The 20934-nt window shown below is 44.4% G+C and overlaps 1 protein-coding gene across 2 annotated transcripts in view; it reads left to right on the forward strand.

The window, feature by feature from the left end:
- LOC117548249 (protein NLRC3-like) overlaps positions 1-20532 on the forward strand; it is a 45632-nt gene extending 25100 nt beyond the window's left edge. Inside the window, exons 8-14 of one of the 2 annotated variants that reach the window (XM_034219400.1) lie at positions 5498-5563; positions 7835-7881; positions 8276-8493; positions 9294-9553; positions 19015-19131; positions 19251-19392; positions 19896-20532. In XM_034219400.1, coding sequence (XP_034075291.1) covers positions 5498-5563; positions 7835-7881; positions 8276-8493; positions 9294-9553; positions 19015-19131; positions 19251-19392; positions 19896-20248 — 1203 coding nt within the window. In that variant the 3' untranslated portion in view covers positions 20249-20532. The remainder of the gene's footprint in view (positions 1-5497; positions 5564-7834; positions 7882-8275; positions 8494-9293; positions 9554-19014; positions 19132-19250; positions 19393-19895) is intronic. The other variant, XM_034219401.1, reaches the window with a different exon arrangement.
- The last annotated feature ends 402 nt before the right edge of the window (positions 20533-20934 follow it).

Raw genomic sequence — 20934 nt, forward strand, 5'->3', positions numbered from 1 at the left:
ACTGGTTTTGACTAACCGCTCAAAGCACTTCATGATGATGGAGGTGAGTGCTACTGGGCGGTAGTCATTGAGGCTGGTGATTATTGTCTTCTTGGGGACAGGAACGATGGTGGAGTGTTTGAAGCATGTGGGGACTACAGACTGCAGCAGGGACCTGTTGAACACCTCTGCCAGCTGAACTGCACACACCCTGAGAACACGGTCAGGGATGCCATCAGGTCCAGGAGCCTTGTGTGGGTTAACCCTTTTAAAGGATTTACACACATCCGCCCTCTTTAAAACAAAATGGCAGGGCTCCCGGTCCTTCTGTGCCTCCACAGCCTGGCTGCTCTCGAATCGAGCACAAAAGCTGTTCAGCTCATCTGGGAGAGATGCGCACGCAGACACTCCCGCAGCACCCCCTGCTGCTCCTTTGTAGTCTGTCATTGTTCTTAGTCCCACCCACAAGTTCCGGGTTTTACAGCCTTTGAAGTCAGACTCCACTTCGTCTCTGTATTGTCTCTTTGCACTGCTGATTGCTCTCCGGCAAAAGACAAACATTTGCATGTTTAATTGTGGGTGATGTGTGAGAGAACCATAGAGTGTGTGTACATCAGAGATGCCTCAATTGACATGTAATCTCTGGTGAACCTAACATTCGACAGACTGAATTTAACCCTATTACATCATTTTTTAACCTGAGCCTTGAAATTGAGTGTTGAATCAATCATGACTCCGAGGTATTGGATTGTGACACCACCTGTAGCCTCTCCCCTGATACAAACATATCTGGCTCAACACAAGAGGACTTTGTTTTGGTGAAGAAGATGCATACGGTTTTACAAATGTTTAGTTGCAAACAGCATTGTTCCAACCAAGCTGTTACATGAACCATGGTGTTTGTCAGTTCATTAGCCACTTGTGTCATATTGCTTCCATGTACATATATTACAGTGTCATCTGCGTACATTTGGATGTTTGTGTCAGGACATACAGATGGTAAATCATTTATATATAGCGAAAATAGTAATGGTCCCAGGATTGAACCTTGTGGGACCCCTGTCGAAAGACGAAGGTCAAAAGATTCATAATTTTGAACTCTCACATACTGAGATCGGTTAAACAAATAAGATGCTATCCATTTAAGTGTTTTTGATTTGTTCTATGAAAAAACAGTTGGCGGCCTCTGTTGACTATTTGGCCCTAAAGCCAAACTGCACTGGATGCAGAGAAAATGTACTAGTGTTTAAATGGTCAATGATTTGCTCAGACACAAGTTTCTCAGCAACCTTTGACGCTGTAGGAAGGATACTAATTGGACTCTAGTAACAGGAAGGTCTCCACTTTTAAAGATTTGGATCACTATAGCCAGCTTCCAAACACTTGGAATCATTCCCTGACAGAAGGAGAGGTTAATCATTTCGGCAATAGGATAAGAAAGTGTTGTGCTGAGATATTTTAGCCATGTCCATGCCAAATATATCCTTTGTTCTAAATGCTTTAAGAGATCCTATCACTTTTGTAACTTCAGATTCAGTGATATTTCTAATGCTGAAAGCCGGCTCAATTGTATTAACATAACAAAAATGTGTCAGGTGAGAAACACTGTGCAATGGTTGCAACAGAATCAATGAAGTAGTGGTTTAAAACTTCAGCTCTGTTAGCTGGATTGTTTATAAGCTTTCCATTTACTTCAAGCAGTTTTCATCCATCCATCCATCTTCTCCCGCTTATCCGTGGTCGGGTCGCGGGGGTAGCAGTTCCAGCAGAGAGCCCCAAACTTTATTTTCCCTGGCGACATCAACCAGCTCTGACTGGGGGATCCCAAGGCGCTCCCAGGCCAGCGAAGAGATATAATCCCTCCACCTGGTCCTAGGTCTACCCCTTGGTCTCTTCCCAGCTGGACGTTGCCTGGAACACCTCCCTAGGGAGGCGCCCAGGTGGCATCCTAACTAGGTGCCCGAACCACCTCAACTGGCTCCTTTCGAAGTGAAGGAGGAGCGGCTCAACTCCGAGTCCCTCCCGGATGACCGAACTGCTCACCTTATTCCTAAGGGAGACACCAGCCACCCTGCGGAGAAAGCCCATCTCGGCCGCTTGTATCCGCGATCTCGTTCTTTCGGTCATGACCCATCCTTCATGACCATAGGTGAGGGTAGGAACGGAAATGGCCCGGTAGACAGAGAGCTTTGCCTTCTGGCTCAGCTTCCTTTTCGTCACAACGGTGTGGTAAAGCGACTGCAGTACCGCTCCCGCTGCTCCGATTCTCCGGCCCATCTCACGCTCCATTGTTCCCTCACTTGAGAATAAGACCCCAAGATACTTGAACTCCTTCACTTGGGGTAAGGACTCATTCCCTACTTGGAGTGGACAGTCCACCGGTTTCCTGCTGAGAACCATGGCCTCAGATTTGGAGGTGCTGATCCTCATCCCAGCCGCTTCACACTCGGTTGCGAACCGATCCAGTGAGTGCTGAAGGTCGCAGACCGATGAAGCCATCAGAACCACATCATCTGCAAAAAGCAGTGGTGCAATCCTTAATCCACCGAACTGCAGACCCCCTCCCCCATGACTACGCCTCGAAATCCGATCCATGTATATTACAAACAGGATTGGTGACAAAGCGCAGCCCTGGCGGAGGCCAACCCTCCCCGGAAATGGGTCCGACTTACTGCCGAGGACCTGGACACAGCTCTCGCTTTGGGAGTACAGAGATTGGATGGCCCTGAGTAGAGACCCCCTCACCCCATACTCCCGCAGCACCTCCCACAGTAGCTCCCTGGGAACTCGGTCATACGCCTTCTCCAAGTCTACAAAACACATGTAGACCGGATAAGCGTACTCCCAGGCCCCCTCCAGGATCCTTGGGAGAGTAAAAAGCTGATCCGTCGTTCCACGACCAGGACGGAATCCGCATTGTTCCTCCTCAATCTGAGGTTCGACAATCGGCCTGACTCTCCTTTCGAGTACCTTAGAGTAAACTTTCCCGGGGAGGCTGAGTAGTGTGATGCCTCTGTAATTGGCACACACCCTCTGATCCTAGTGGTCCGATATTAGGAATTATGACGTCATCCCAATAAACCCGATACAAGTATTAATAGCCCCGATAATATAAAATATGTTTTTTGCGTAAAAAAAAAAAATAAATACTGCGGTGTGGGTGGATTGGGATGAGGGGCGCTTGTTTTTCACTCGGCTCCTCCCGTTTTGCCAGTACTGTGGTTTAGGAAGAGGGGAGTTTTTCACAAATCCAGCGCTCCCTAACTCGTGCCTGGCTGTGGCGTAAATGGTGTGCGGCGGTGAAGCCAGGACAGTAAACAAACATGTCGTTGGTGGTATGGGACTATTTCAAAGTTTCAGAGTTAGATAGTTCGCTTGCTATTTGTATTAACAAATGCAGAAGTTCCACGAGGAGGGAAAAAGGCAACGAGCTATAATACTTCAAACCTGATTAGTCACCTGTAACATCGCCATCGCTACGATGGTGTGTTAAAAGCGTACGAAGACGCCTGCGCTGCTAAACTAGCGGCAAATCCAAAGCCAGCTGCAAAGGCACCGGGGCTTTTACCTATCCACGAGGCTTTTGAAAAAGGCAAGAACTTTATTTGGGAAAATAAATATGGTCACTTTGAAGAGTCAAAACTGTTCTTGGCTTTGTTTTGTTCATAGTAGTAATGCTCATGTCATTTGCTCACTACTAGTCTTTTTTTTACCACCAGGTGTGCAAAAACTACAGGTACATTTAATATATATATATATATTATATTATTATCGGTTATCGGTATCGGTCTTGAGAAGCAGGAAGTTATCGGTATCGGTATCGGTTTCAAAAAACCAATATCGTGCATCCCTATCTGATCCCCCTTTTTAAAAAGGGGAACCACCACCCCGGTCTGCCACTCCTTCCACGCAACGTTGATGAGACGTGTCAACCATGACAGTTCCTCAACACCCAGAGCCTTCAGCATTTCTGTGCGGATCTCATCCACCCCCAGGGCTTTGCCACTGTGGAGTTGTTTGACGTCCTCAGTGACCTCCCCCCGGGAGATTGGTGTTGATCCCCCGTCATACTCCAGCTCTGCCTCTAACATAGAGGGCGGAGTTGTCGGGTTCAGGAGTTCCTCAAAGTGTTCCTTCCAACGCCCTAACACTCCATCAGTTGAGGTCAGCAGCGTCCCATCCTTACTGTACACAGCTTGAATGGTCCCCTGCTTCCCCCTCCTGAGGTGTCGGACAGTTTTCCAGAACAACTTTGGTGCCGCCCGAAAGTCCTTCTCCATGTCTTCTCCGAACTTCTCCCACACCCGCTGCTTTGCCTCGGCCACGGCTGAGGCTGCTGCCCTTCGGGCCTGTCGGTACCTTGCAACTGCCTCGGGACTCCCCCGGGATAACAAATCCCTGAAGGCCTCCTTCTTCAGTCGGACGGCTTCCCTGACCACCGGTGTCCACCAGGAGGTTCGAGGGTTACCGCCCCTTGAGGCACCTAGGACAGGATCAAGCAGTTTTCTTTCCCTATATGTATTTCCAGTGAATAGTTATGACTGTTTCCAGATTATTTTAGAATGCACCCTGCCTTGTCTATTATAGTCAAGAAGAAGTCTGCCTTAGCCTTCCGTAACTTCTTAATGACTTTGTTCCTCAGCACAGCAAAGTGATGCCTGTCATGGCCTGATGGATTTGTTTTCATTCATTAGTTTTAAAATATTCAAATGTATCCAAGGGACAGTGTTTTTCTTATTTTCTTGCTTGAATTTGCAATTGAAATCTCTGATAGTGCTCTCTAATGTTTTTGAGAACATTTGACTGTCTTCTTCGTGGTCTATTCCCAGAAAAAGATCATCCCATTTATGTGTTGAACAGCATTTATAAAGGTCTCATATTTGTTTTCGGGAATACCATAAGAATCATTTTTCCTGAATGAAGGGCTACATCGCCTCTTTGTTAGGTTCATGGCGACTAAAATCATATTGTGGTCAGAGAGACCAGTTAATATATTAAAATATTTAAAAATTCTCTCTGGTTTGTTACAAAAAATTAGATCAATTTGTGTCCTGGTGGAATTAGTGATTCTTGTAGGTCCATTGATCAGTAGCACAAGGTCAAAGTTATCGGTTTAAGATTCTTCTAGCAGATGTATCCTCCCAGTTGATGTTAAAATCGGCCATTATAATAACTTCTTTGTTTAAAATTACATTCTCTTAATAATTTCCTAAAATTCTCATAAAAAAGATTGTTTGAAGAAAGAGGCCGATAAATAGCTATTAAAATAAATGACATTTGTGGTGACAAAGTTATATTGACACCAACACATTCTAATTCATTGCCATTACAATTCATTTCATTGCAATGGATGCTATCCCGATTGGCTGGTACTACTGTGCTGTGATTGGCTGGTAATACTGTGCCAATCACAGCACAGTAGTACTGTGTCATGGGACGCTGCTGACCTGGTACTACTTAGTTATATGAGTTTACAGGTATTTTCTTAATGTAATTGGTGTCTTATTATTTGTATCAGGCACAACAGCTGGGAGCCAGAGGAGAACATGCTGGACCCCAGACTGCTGGCAGTGTTCCACAAGAGGTGTGTGTGTGTGTGTGTGTGTGTGTGTGTGTGTGTGTGTGTGTGTGTGTGTGTGTGTGTTTGTCTGGTACTGCTGTGATTGGCTGGTACTGCTGTGCTGTGATTGGCTGGTACTGCTGTGACATGACATTGAAATCGACAATGAACTCTATGGGCATAGATATGTCTCATAATTATTTGTGTGAACATAAAAATAATGTGTGTAAATATGTGATTTGTAAATGTAAAACACCACAAATGCATTTAAAAGATTTGCAAACTCACAAATAAATGTGCAAGTGTAAAACGGATTTGCAAATACGCTAAATATGTTCACAAATTAAAAAAAAGATCTGTGAATATCTCTTTAACATTTACAACTTTCGATCAGGCATTTGTGAATCCATTTTGTATTTGTCAACCAAAAATGCGCTTGCGGATCTCAAATCTCTGCTCGTGGATCTCAAATCTCTGCTCGTGGATCTCAAAACTCTGCTCGTGGATCTCAAATCTCTGCTCGTGGATCTCAAATCTCTGCTCGTGGATCTCAAATCTCTGCTCGTGGATCTCAAATCTCTGCTCGTGGATCTCAAATCTCTGCTCGTGGATCGTCTTTTTACACACACGGAATTTTGAGACATATTTTCCGCCAGTCTAAAATCTACTCGTGTCACTCGGTGATTTTCGGAAACCACGTGATGGCCCGCTGATGACGACATTTCCGCATGATTTCAAAGTAAGAGCATGATGGTTTGTTTAATGCTCTGTTTTTGTATTATAATGAACAGCGGAACGTTAGATGCATTCTTCATCACCATCACCATCATGTTATAGTGATACAGTTAGTTTGTGTTTATTGGTTCAATACAGCATATATCGAGCACTTTCGTTGATGTTGAAGTACAGGCTATACGCCACTTTCGGATCCCGGGGGGAGCAGCTGGCAGCGAAGCAGATAAAACTCTTTCTTCATTGTTTGTTGTGTATTCAGTCAAGCGGGTCGAAGTTACAATGTAAAGTCCTGTACTCTGCAGGTGCCGGTAAAGAGCAATACAATGACAAAACCTTTCCAAACAAAACAACTAGTAGGCAGGTAGATAGGTAGATAGGTAGGTAGATAGATAGATAGATGGATATCATATATAGATAGATATCATATATAGATACTTCATTCATCCCAAATTGTGAAATGTGTGGAAACAAGTATAAACACAATAACATTAAATACAAATGAAAGCAATAGACAGGAATATATGCATATATAGTAGAAAGGACACGATGAATATTATAACATTTAATGTAGCCTTACTATGAAGGCTGACCTAAATACGGTGCTTTTCTACAGATTACTTTATTACTGCACTGGTAAGGTAAAACTAGGCCGATTAATAAGATGTGAAGTGCTTTGTAACTTCGACCCGCTTGACTGAATACACAACAAACAATGAAGAAAGAGTTTTATCTGCTTCGCTGCCAGCTGCTCCCCCGGGACCCGGAAGTGGAGTATAGCCTGCACTTCAACATCAACGAAAGTGCTCGATATATGCTGTATTGATCCAATAAACTAACACAAACTAACTGTATCACTATAACATGGTGATGATGATGATGATGGTGATGAAGAATGCATCTAACGTTCCGCTGTTCATTATAATATAAAAACAGAGCATTAAACAAACCATCATGCTCTTACTTTGAAATCATGCGGAAATGTCGTCATCAGCAGGCCATCACGTGGTTTCCGAAAATCACCGAGTGACACGAGTAGATTTTAGACCGGCGGAAAATATGTCTCAAAATTCCGTGTGTGTAAAAAGACGATCCACGAGCAGAGATTTGAGATCCACGAGCAGAGATTTGAGATCCACGAGCAGAGATTTGAGATCCACGAGCAGAGATTTGAGATCCACGAGCGCATTTTTGGTTGACAAATACAAAATGGATTCACAAATGCCTGATCGAAAGTTGTAAATGTTAAAGAGATATTCACAGATCTTTTTTTTATTTGTGAACATATTTAGCGTATTTGCAGATCCGTTTTACACTTGCACATTTATTTGTGAGTTTGCAAGTCTTTTAAATGCATTTGTGGTGTTTTACATTTACAAATCACATATTTACACACATTATTTTTATGTTCACACAAATAATGAGACATATCTATGCCCATAGACCTCAGATGATCCAGACTCATTTGCATTGTTCTAATTGCTCTGAATATGTGCTGGTTTAGTTTCATGAAGCTAGAACTTAACTTGATTTCTATTAAAATAATAACTTTGTTTGTTCCAGGCTCCTCAATCCTTCTCACCTGAACTCACAACTGAGTCTTCATACAGGTAATCCTATAACATGACCAAACATTATTTTAAACACATCACAAATATATATTAATTTAATTGTGTTTGATTTCATGTCTTTCACCTTGAGGAATTGCATCCGATCTCTTTCCAACAGACAATAAAATAATGCCTCTGTGTAGGAAGGATTGTTTTCTTGTACCAGTCTAGATCCTCGCTGGACTAGACATTGTGTTAATTTAATAAAGGTGTGTGTACACACACATCCTGATGCATGTGGACACATCTTCAGTGATGTTCCTGTAATCATCAGGTGTTTCAGATCTTACATCAAACCCTCCTGCAGGTCAGACTCCAGCTGGATGAACACCTGTCAGTCAGAACACAGGCCAGTGAAGCTTGTTGTAGTAACTTGTCCCCTGCGTGTCTACAGGTTCAGGTGTCCTGGTCCAGGTGAGTTCCAGTGTGCTTCGACTGGCCTGGTGTTCGTCATGGCTCAGAAGGCGGAGCTTCTGTACAGGACGGTCCCTTGGGAGGAGAGCCTCCTCCAATCAGCTGGCAAGCAGGCAGCAGGGCCGCTGTTCGACGTGAAGAGTTCTGTTGAAGCTGCCGTCTGCCAGCTCCACCTGCCACACAGTGAGACAGAGGATGGTAAAGACATCTAGTGTTAACAAATACACTTATATAATGAGTAGCACCTTATACTCTCCACTACTGTTCAAAGGTTATGAATCAGCTTTATTAAACTAGTTTAATAAAGATAAGATCATTCAAACACCAAATCTGTTCTTTACATTCAAATTTAGTCGATGTGTTTCATGACATCATTGATCATCATTGAAGCAGACGATGCAATGCAGCTCTAAATACTGAGTTGGATTTTCTTTGCGCCCTCTGCAGTCTCCTCTCTGTAATATTAAAGAGTTTTAAACTGTGATTGGTCAGTCCACAGCATGCTCTGCTGCTAACAGTGCTAACTCAACGCTAACTCTCTGTTACTGTTGTGATGCTAAGCTAGCAGTTTGAATACTTCTTACTTTGATTTCCATCTGTTGCTCTTTCTGCTCTTCACATTGTCAGTCTGGCTGAACCATGAACAAAACAAAACAACAGACAACAACATTTATAAGTTAGACTTTCTACGCCCTGAAAGCTTTAGAAGACTCTTCACACATCTAGAGAATCACTCAGACATGAGACCGGACTCAGTCAAGCTGTTCTGGCTGCAGATTGCAAACATTTCAGTAAATGCTCACATCCAGAAAGATCACAGGGGGCAGATCAATAATTACACATTAGGATAAAAGGTGGAGGATATCAACTGGTACATCCTAGTGAGGCTCCAAAGTGAATTAGATGAACATTAGCTCTGAGCTAACGTGGTGGGACATTGAATATGATGAAGCTGTTTCAGCAGCAAAGCAACAGATGACCAGCTCTTTGCTCCACAGCGCTGCTCCTGGACGGCCTGTTGTCTGTCGTCCACATCACTGATGAAGGCCTGAGCATCTTGGAGCCGCTGGAGGTCACACCCACTCACGTGGTGGTGAAGGTGCTTCACCTCTCTCCGTTTGGCCTCATCATCGATACATTGAAAAGGCTTCTAAAGTGGCGGATAAATGGCCAAGTTCTGGTGTTCCTACGACCCCCGGGCCGAGAGGAGCAAATACTGGATGTATTTCTGCTGCACAACAACGTCCCTGAGGAGGAGGTAAAGTGCTCACCATCAGACTAAACACTGGTTTGAAACCATAGCTGTTTCCACAGAGAAGTTGTGGCCCCAAGCTCCCTACTGAATAGAATATAATATAATTGGAGGATTGCAACCCTCTTTAATGGTCACACATACATGCACACAGTGAAATGTGTTCTCTGCTTTTTACCCATCCTAGTCTAGCACTAGGAGCAGTGGGCAGCTATTGCACAGTGCCTGGGGAGCAACAGGAGTGGGGGGGTGGGGGGTGTCCAATGCCTTGCTCAAGGGCACCACAGCAGGGCAGGAGGTGAACTGGGACCTCTCCAAGTAGCAGTCCACACTTCATATTTAACATCTGTTCAGGGACTTGAACCAGCGGCCCTACAGCTCCCAGTCCAAGCCCCTGCTGTTTGAGCCACTGCCGGACACTGCTCCTCTTTTCAAACTTTCTTGGTTGTGAGAAGACTCAGATGTGCCACACTCTACTTTGGTTATCAAACTCGAAGTTTACCTTAATACTTTAAAATACGTCAAATTAATGTTAAGATGTTGTGGCCCCAAGCTCCCTACTGAGAGAGATAACATGATAACACAATTAGTCTCATAATCTGAAAATCTGAGTTTACTCTGTGAACATAGGCTGATTTACTTCACACACAAAACACATAACATGGTTCTTTATAAATGAAATAATCATGAACTGCTAAGAATATATAAACCACAGAATAACATAAGTATTATATCAATAATGTGATGATGAATGTATGAATGGCAGGTTACATAATTAACATCGACAGTAAATCAGATGGTTAGCAAATACTGAAAGGCACGGTTGAAACACTCAACAACTGAAAGATTGAGAGGAAGTATTTTGAGAGTCCAACCCTAATCGTTACCTTGGTTGCTGATTGGCTAATGGTTGCACAAGCCAAAACATCGTTATGACATCATAAATTGGCCACAATCTGATCAGCTCATTTTCAGACAGGTTTTTATAGAAATGGATCAAAAAGAGAGAGAATCTTTGTTCCTCAAACTTTCAGAGTCTCTTTCCACAGAGGGGACACATGTTGATGTAGAAGAGACATGAAGAAGAGGGGACACATGTTGATGTAGAAGAGACATGAAGAAGAGGGGACACATGTTGATGTAGAAGAGACATGGAGAAGAGGGGACACATGTTGATGTAGAAGAGACATGAAGAAGAGGGGACACATGTTGATGTAGAAGAGACATGAAGAAGAGGGGACACATGTTGATGTAGAAGAGACATGAAGAAGAGGGGACACATGTTGATGTAGAAGATACATGCAGAAGAGGGGACACATGTTGATGTAGAAGAGACATGAAGAAGAGGGGACACATGTTGATGTAGAAGAGACATGAAGAAGAGGGGACACATGTTGATGTAGAAGAAACATGAAGAAGAGGGGACACATGTTGATGTAGAAGAGACATGAAGAAGAGGGGACACATGTTGATGTAGAAGAGACATGAAGAAGAGGGGACACATGTTGATGTAGAAGAGACATGAAGAAGAGGGGGACACATGTTGATGTAGAAGAGACATGAAGAAGAGGGGGACACATGTTGATGTAGAAGAGACATGAAGAAGAGGGGACACATGTTGATGTAGAAGAAACATGAAGAAGAGGGGACACATGTTGATGTAGAAGAGACATGAAGAAGAGGGGACACATGTTGATGTAGAAGAGACATGAAGAAGAGGGGACACATGTTGATGTAGAAGAGACATGAAGAAGAGGGGACACATGTTGATGTAGAAGAGACATGAAGAAGAGGGGACACATGTTGATGTAGGAGAGACATGAAGAAGAGGGGACACATGTTGATGTAGAAGAGACATGAAGAAGAGGGGGACACATGTTGATGTAGAGGAGACATGAAGAAGAGGGGACACATGTTGATGTAGAAGAGACATGAAGAAGAGGGGACACATGTTGATGTAGAAGAGACATGAAGAAGAGGGGACACATGCTGATGTAGAAGAGACATGAAGAAGAGGGGACACATGTTGATGTAGAAGAGACATGAAGAAGAGGGGACACATGTTGATGTAGAAGAGACATGAAGAAGAGGGGACACATGTTGATGTAGAAGAGACATGAAGAAGAGGGGACACATGTTGATGTAGAAGAGACATGAAGAAGAGGGGACACATGTTACATTACATTGCATTTAGCTGACGCTTTTATCCAAAGCGACTTACAATAAGTACATTCGACCAGGAAGACACAACCTTGAAGAAAACAGAATCATATAAGTACATCAGGTTTCATAGAGCCAAAACATTTCAAGTGCTACTCAACTGGCTTTAGATAAGCCAGTCCTTTATTAGTATATAAGTGCTTCGTTAATAGTTCTATCGCTCGAAGTGGAGTCGAAAGAGATGAGTTTTCAGTCTGCGCCGGAAGATGTGTAAGCTATCTGCTGTCCTGATGTCAATGGGGAGCTCATTCCACCATTTTGGAGCCAGGATAGCAAACCCACGTGTTTTTGCTGATGGGAACTTGGGTCCCCCTCGCAGCGAGGGTGCAGCGAGTCGTTTGGTTGATGCAGAGCGTAGTGCACGCGCTGGGGTGTACGGTTTAACCATGTCCTGGATGTACGAAGGGCCAGATCCATTCGCAGCACGGTAAGCAAGTACCAGTGTCTTGAAGTGGATTCTAGCAGTTACCGGAAGGGAGCGGAGGAGCAGAGTGGTGTGGGAGAATTTAGGAAGGTTGAAGACCAAACGAGCCGCTACATTCTGGATGAGCTGCAGAGGTCGGATGGCACGTGCAGGTAGACCAGCCAGGAGGGAGTTGCAGTAGTCTAGGCGTGAGATGACGAGAGCCTGGACCAGAACCTGCGTCGCTTTCTGTGTCAGCTGGGGACGTATCTTCCTGATGTTGTAAAGCGTGTATCTGCAGCAACGGGTTGTAGCAGCTATGTTTGCAGTGAAGGACAGTTTGTTATCTAGGGTCACACCCAGATTCCTTGCAGTCTGAGTCGGGGAAACAACTGAGGTGCCGATGTTGATTGTTAGGTCAAGAGTGGGACAATCTTTTCCCGGAAGGAAGAGCAGCTCAGTCTTGTCAAGGTTGAGCTTGAGGTGGTGAGCAGACATCCACTGAGAGATGTCAGCTAGACAAGCAGAGATGCGTGCGACGACCTGGGTCTCTGAGCGGGGAAAGGACAGAATTAATTGGGTGTCGTCAGCGTAGCAGTGGTATGAAAAACCATGCGGGCTAATGACTGATCCGAGCGAGTTTGTGTACAGGGAGAAGAGGAGGGGACCAAGAACAGAGCCCTGAGGGACCCCTGTAGTTAATTGACAAAGGTCGGACTCAGACCCTCTCCAAGTAACCCTGTAGGTACGGTCTTTCAGATATGAGGTGAGGAGGGAAAGTGCAGAGCCTGAAACTCCAAGTTCTTGGAGAGTGTGAAGGAGGATCTGATGGTTCACCGTGTCGAATGCAGCAGACAGGTCCAGAAGACAGAGGAGAGGGAGGCTGCTTTAGCAGTGTGCAGTTCCTCAGTGACAGCAATGAGAGCAGTTTCTGTTGAGTGACCTGCCTTGAAACCAGACTGGTGCGGATCCAGAAGGTTGTTCTGATTGAGATAACAGGAGAGTTGTTTAAAGACAGCGCGTTCAAGTGATTTAGACAGGAACGGGAGGAGAGAGACAGGCCTGTAGTTTATAACATCAGACGGGTTGAGAGTGGGTTTCTTTAGGAGAGGGTTTACTCTTGCCTCCTTGAGACTGTTTGGAAAGTGACCAGAAGTTAGAGAAGTGTTGATGAAATGGGTGAGAAACGGTAGAATATCAGGAGCGATAGTCTGAAGGAGGTTTGAAGGGATAGGGTCCAGAGGACAGGTGGTAGGGCGGGCAGAGGTAATGAGGGTAAGAACCTCACTTGGAGAGAGAGGGGAAAAGGAGGTTAGTGTGTTGGTGGAAGGAGGGTCTGGTGACCCAGCGGTGAGTAAAGGTGAGTCAGAAAAAGAAGAGCGAATATCATCAACCTTTTTTTCAAAGTGGGTAACAAAGTCGCTTGACAGAAGTGAGGAGGGGGGAGGAGCTTTTGGAGGGTCCAAGAGGGTGGAGAAGATGGAAAATAGTTTTTACGGATTGGAATAGGAAGATTGGATCTTATCTTGAAAGAAAGTGCTTTTTGCCTGAGAGATCGAAGCAGAGAAAGAGGAGAGGAGAGCCTGATAGGTTAGGAGGTCGTCACAGTGTTTGGATTTCCACCGTTTCCGCTCTGCTGCCCTAAGGACGGTTGTATTAGCACGCAGTGCATCATTTAGCCAGGGAGCAGGAGGAGACTGACGAGCCTGCCGAGATGTGAGAGGACAGAGCGAGTCCAGACAGTATGAGAGAGTAGAGAGGAGAGTTTCTGCAGCAGAGTTTGGAGGCAGGAGTTGGAAACGAGTCAGAGGAAGGGAGGGCTGAGAGCACCGACGAGGCAAAGGTAGAGGGGGAGAGGGAACGAAGGTTACGGCGGACAAGTGCAGGATGAGAAGAGATTAGTTTGTTATGTTTGGAAAGGGATAGAGAGAATGAACTGAAGAAGTGATCGGATGTGTGGAGCGGGTTTACAGAGAGGTTAGAAGTAGCGCAGTTCCTTGAGAATATGAGATCAAGGACATTGCCAGCTTTATGAGTCATTGGGGACGGAGACAGTGAGAAAGCAAAGGCAGTTAACAGGGATGTTAGTTCGTCTATCTTCCCCGTCTGGAGGTTGAAGTCTCCGAGAAGTACAGCGGGAGGGCCAGTTTCAGGGATGTGTGAGAGGAGATTATCTAATTCCTCCAAGAAGTCCCCCAAGGCGCCTGGTGGACGGTAGAGAACAACAATGGTTAACTGTATAGGATGGGTTACTGTGACGGCATGGAATTCAAAGGTGGAAGGAGTGAAGTTAGGTAGCTTGAAGAGGGAAAAGCTCCATTTGGGAGAGAGCAGGAGACCAGTGCCACCTCCTCTGCCAGTTGGTCTGGGTGTATGGGAGAAGGAATATGCAGTGGAGAGAGCTGCTGGGGTGGATGTGTTGGATGGAGTAATCCAGGTCTCAGTGAGAGCAAGGAAATCCAGAGATTGCAGGGAGGCGTAGCCAGAGATGAAGTCAGCCTTAGGAACAGCTGACTGGCAATTCCACAGGCCACCTGAAACTAGATGTTGGATCTCAGTGGAGCATGTGGGATAGACGAGAGCAGGCCGGTTATATCGATTAGGAGATACACGGGGCCAGTGATAATTGCGAGAAGACACATGAACAGGAATGGAGAAAATACACATGATTATAGCATGAGGGGCTAGAAAACTAAAGAAAAGAGAAATAAGACACCAGCTCAATCAGAGTAGGATTTGCCTCCTCTTTGCCTCCCTCGTGACTCCCGTAGGACTCCAATGTCTTTGTCAGTCTTACTCCCGTAGGACTCCAATGTCTTTGTCAGTCTTCGGCTGTCTGACGCTTAAGCTGACGCTCCAGGAAAGAGCTACCTAAAATGGACGCCTGATTGCTGAGTTCTCACAGCTGTAGGGGCGTGCCCCTCTAATTAGTTAACTATCTACAGCTGATGGGCGACAATAGACTGGCCCTGCCTATATTATAATGCAGGCTTGAGAGCTGAGACCTGTGTAGCAGGTTTCGCCTGAGCAGATCTGAGATTTAAAATCTCTCAAAAGCGATTTAGCCGTTTTAGCTACAATAACTACAGAACAATTATACAGAGTAGAATAAATGAAACAGAGAAGTCTAATTAAACAAGAATATAACTTACAGTGGTTGCTGCGTCAATAGGAAATGTCGTCACCCGGTCCAGATGTACACTGAGTTCATCAGATTTTAAATGCGGTATTTAAATGCTTTTTTAGGTGAAAGATGACTGAGTCACGCGGTTGTACTTCATGTTGATGTAGAGGAGACATGAAGAAGAGGGGACACATGTTGATGTAGAAGAGACATGAAGAAGAGGGGACACATGTTGATGTAGAAGAGACATGAAGAAGAGGGGACACATGTTGATGTAGAAGAGACATGAAGAAGAGGGGACACATGTTGATGTAGAAGAGACATGAAGAAGAGGGGACACATGCTGATGTGGAAGAGACATGAAGACGAGGGGACACATGTTGATGTAGGAGAGACATGAAGAAGAGGGGACACATGTTGATGTAGAAGAGACATGAAGAAGAGAGGACACATGTTGATGTAGAAGAGAGATGAAAAAGTGGATTTTGCTCAATAGGTGACCTTCAAATCATTAACTGAAAATCACCATAACCAAGCGTATGGACCGCATTGTCTTACTGAACCGATGAGCGGTGGCTGCTGTGCAAAACCCTACATTCCTGAGACAACATTTTTCATGACAAACGTAGGAAATTATCTCGTAGCTTGAAAAATGACGAATAATTAAGCAATAATAATTAAACAAAGTGCCTCTTGAGGGCATGAAGTGACAAAAACGTTCAACATTCCTCCATTAAACCCCATTGTAATTTCAGGCTGATATCTCCTCACATCAGCAGCCGCACACCTTTAGTTAATCTGCCAAAAAGGCCACATTATTGACCCGAAAGTACACAAAAAGCACACTTCAGATACTCAACTTCCTTGAGATACTTCACGCTTTGAAATTTCACCGATATCTGTTACGGTTCTTTAACAAAATGTTCACATGTAACAGGTTTATCTCTCATTCAGAGCAATGAAAACCTTTGATCTCTGGACACCTCGTTAGCTCAAATAGAAACACCTGTGTAATGGAACACGATGATGTCATCGCTCCAATGACATGCTCAGAGCAGCAGACTTCAGATAAAGGTTAACGGCCATGCCCTCAACAGCTCTATGTCAAATATGGGGTGTCATCATATGCCGTTTCTATGGAAACGCATCCCTCGCCATAAAAGACGATGTCGCTATACATTAACTCCTATGAAAATGTTAAAAAAGTGCTCAAACTTCAGTCCAGCCGTGAAGACATCTACGGGACAGTTTTGAGATTTCTTCAAATGCCGTTGCCATGGCAACACAATGCTCGCCATGAAACATGGTTTTCTCATAACTTCAGTGAAAATGCTCCAAACCGCCCAAAACTTCACAGGTTTGGTAACGATGCAGCCATCAACGCATCTAAGCGTATTATGGGGTGTCATCAAATGCCGTTGCCATGGCGACAGACCACTCGCCATAAAACACGATGTCGATGTAAGTCCAATGGACACGGTCCAATCGTCCCCCAATCTTCACTTGTATATCACCGGTCCATGCCTCAACAGCTTTACGCCAAATCTGAGATCTCACCATATGCCATATCCATCCCTCGCCATAAAAGACGATGTCCCTATAACTCCTATGAAAATGTTCAAAAGTGCTCAAACTTCACATGTGTGCTAACAGTCCAGCCGTGAAGACATCTACGGGACAGTTTTGAGATTACTTCAAATGCTGTTGCCATGGCAACACAATGCTCGTCGCCATGTAACACGGTTTTCTCATAACTTCAGTGAAAATTCTCCAAACGGCCCAAAACTTCACAGGTTTGGTAACGATGCAGCCATCAACGCATCTAAGCGTATTATGGGATGTCATCAAATGCCGTTGGCATGGCGACAGAACATTTGCAACCAAGTTAGTTCAAAAGTTTGCAATTCAAATATTCTGCTGCTTTTCCAAGCCTTTTTACTTTATTTTCTTCTCTCATCACACATTCAAGCCCCCAGTGTTCATGTATCATTTCAATCTAAATTCTTCACTTTCTTCTTACACATTAGATTTCAGCATAGCAATTCAGCGTTAGCTTTTCAGCATAAAGCATTCCAACTAGCAATTTCTTCAGGAATTGCATTCTCTAGTTCCCCCTATTACTCGTTTTATGAAGGAGATGTCCGGTCACTAAGGCACATGGTGTGTGTGTGTGCTCTGCTCAGCTTTGCTCTGTGCGTGTGTGTTCGTATGTGCCCGACACCGGCCTTTGTTTTCAAATGACCATGAACATTAATTTACACACATCTGGCCAACTCCATAGGTATATGTGTGTGTTCCCAAGTGAAGAAGTTTGGTTAATCTTAATCTCGATGTAGTGCTCAGTCCTATCGGAGTGCACCGGAACAAACGACACTTTCAATAATATGGCGTAATAATCGGGCAGTTCAATGTGTGTAGAGGTGGGTGTGTGTGTGTGTGTGTGTGTGTGTGTGTAGAGGTGTGTGTGGTTAAAACTTAGCAGCGTCGATCTCTATTCAGCTGTTCTAATGAAGGTAAACACAGTGAAGGTGGTGCGTAAAAGGCACATCTCTCCTACTTGGCGAACCGGTAACTTTCTTGCATGAGATACATTCTTTATTTTTTTTCATGACCCTTTAGGGCGGGGGTGGTGAACTATTAGCGCCGGTGTTATGCCGTATTATGCATGCTCACTGCACCTCGCTGGAGCGTGCCACAGCGTAAAGTAAAAACTCAAAGACATATCAATTATTTGTACGGCAAAGTTAGGTTTGGAAACTATATAATTTCCTTTTTGGCGGGCATGCATAACACCGGAGCCTCGCTGCGGGGAAGCTTTGGTGCTGTTCTGAGTTTGTTCTAATCTGTCAAAATGACGGACTGTTTTCAGATTTTTCCGTCATTGTTAAAAAAAATCCGTCATAGGTGGAAAATATTCGGTTAATGCAACCTCTGCTTCCGAGTCACTTGCTTCAGCAGCTAGGCAAGAATCCTTCCTGGCATTCGGAAAACGAAGAGTGGAACAGGCTAGCAAGTGTGCAGGTGTGCGTCATATGAGAGGCCCCGCCTTACATTTTACGCCACAGATTTGGGGAAATTGGTCCGTGCGCAAAGCATTGTGGGGATTTTAAGGACGCAAAGTCTACCCATGTGCAGCCTCGAAATTACCCCCAAACCAAGGACGCGGCCTCGGTGGAATTCCAAGTATGCTGGACATTGGAACAGTCCTTCGGCGGCACTCGATGACGTAGCATCCTTGAAATATTGGCTTGGAAGCTAGTATCCTTGCGATTGAGAAACGGCCACAGTCAGACGAGACATATACCACGTGATGACACGTTAGGCTCGTGTTGTGTTCAAGGACCCTGACCTTGGCCAGGAAAAACAGGCACTCGCTTGTTTGATTATTTTGCTGTCTAGATTTCTTGAATTGTTTTCTATTTTGCGTGTGTTTATAAATTACCTCGAGGGCCGTACCAAATGGTCTCGCGGTCCGTATACGGCCTGGAGGTTCCCCACCCCTGCTTTAGGGGCTCCGTAAACAACCCTAATAAATATATAAAAACATGTGTTGGAGATTTGAAATTTCATCCAAAAATATCTAACCTATACACTTTAATTAATCTACTCACATATGTCCTCATGGTGTTATTCTTAATTTATTGTAATTATTATCTCTCTGTAGTGCAGGTCTGTCAACATATGTTGTTTTAAATTGATAAAATTGTCCTGTTACTGAAGGTTGTTAAAAAACACAAACGGGCTGTGAACATCCCAATCTCCTCCGACTGTGAGCTGGACATTGATCACAGTTACAGTGTGCACTGTGAACCTGAGGGCTTCTTCATTCAGCCTGAGGTGAGTCACTGATGCTCCTTTAAAGAAACACAATGATCATTAACACACATGTATCTGCATTTGGATCCACAATCAGGAAAGAAACAGATACACATTTCACTTCTGTTTCTGGTTTTCAGAGTAAAACTTTTAAATCCATGTTTGGACCAAACTACCATCCGACATTTCAAGTGTCCCTGATGACGAACACAGAGAGAGTGTTCTTGAAGGTCCAGAACCAAGGTGGAAATGAAGTCTGGAATTATCGCGTGTCACTGGAAGGTAAAGACTCCACCTGAGCTCAGACCCAGTGATAGACTGTTTAACTCTAAAGCTCCATCTCATAGCCTTCTCTATTAAGACTCCATGGCAGCGTATCATTACAACATTAAACACACAACCTGTTATATTCTAAAACTATAGTAAAAACTAGTGTGGTGGTGAAACAGCGGGGCATCATGGGAGTTGTAGTCTTCAGCTTCTCGTGGTTAAGTGGATACACCGCCATTACAGGAGACCGTGATGAACGTACTGTTACCTTGATTAAAATTACACGTCTCTCTGAACCATTTGGGATAATGTACGTACACAACTCAACACAACTCAACACAATATAAATAATACAGGTGTAAGAGTTTTTATACATTATGAGGAAATGCTACATATTATAACTTTAGGTGAACAGAAATCCACCTCTGGGAATGCTGAGTTATACTTTAATTGTTAAGAGATCTGTTTAATGTGATTGTTGGTTAACAAAAGTATTTTCCCTGTTTGTCTTCCAGATCCAAGGAAGGAATTGTCCCAGAGAAATGTCCCAGCAGAGAGCAGAGTCCCAGCAGAGAGCAGAGTCTCAGCAGAGAGCAGAGTCCCAGCAAAGGAGTGGCTGCTCTCAGTTCGGACAGAGTTCATTCAAAGAGTGTCTCTATCCGTCCTGAAGGACCTTCTGGATAAACTCTTTCAGTCTGAAGTGATCAATGAATCTGAAATGGAGTCAGCCAAAACCAAATCCCGAAATGACGGAGCACGAGAGGTGGTGGACGTGGTGCGAAATAAAGGAGCTGCAGCCAGCAGGGTTCTGATCAATGCTCTCCGTGAGCTGGACCCGCTTCTTTACGAAGAGCTCAACTCGAGCTGAGGCAAAACCTCGTGGAGTGTGTGAAAGCCCCTGCTAGTTTTGACAGTTGAAGTCCTGTCCTCTGTTTTGTTACCTGTACATTTCCCCCCTTGTCCTTGAAGGTATCACAGATTCTGAGCGAAGGCCACTTTCCTTCTCTCTTTTCTCCTGGACTCCCTCCTGAGAGCAGCTACCCGTATTGGCCTTCCTTTGGTATTATCTTGATATTTTTTCAAGTAGTTGTTCACTTTATTACATACAATCAGTGTTTCCCCTAGGTTTACTGCTTTGGGGGGTGCTGCCTGGCCGGGGGGGGGGGGGGGGGGGGGGGTCAGTCGTTGTCCGAGTCAAATCTACAGAAAATAAACAAGTCAGACACTGAAACATGCACATGAATTGGATAATAAAAGTCCACATTTTCAATGTGAAAAATGACCGTCGATAGATTACTTCAGTTATATATATATATATATTTTATATATAGAAAAAAAGAAAGGAAAAAAAACACCTTGAATTTCAGGGGGGGCGCGGGGCTCCGTTGTCTACCAAGACAATGGGGAAACACTGATACAATACTTTAATTTGACAGAATCCATTGCGTCCTTTCACATTTTTGTCAGGCAAACCACTGGACCTTCCTTTATGAGAGGAGAGGAGAAAATGCTGCCCCACAATGCATTGCAGCCGCAGCATTTACCGTCACACAA

This window comes from Gymnodraco acuticeps, unplaced genomic scaffold (assembly GCF_902827175.1).
Source record: "Gymnodraco acuticeps unplaced genomic scaffold, fGymAcu1.1, whole genome shotgun sequence".
Classification (NCBI taxonomy): Eukaryota; Metazoa; Chordata; class Actinopteri; order Perciformes; family Bathydraconidae; genus Gymnodraco; species Gymnodraco acuticeps.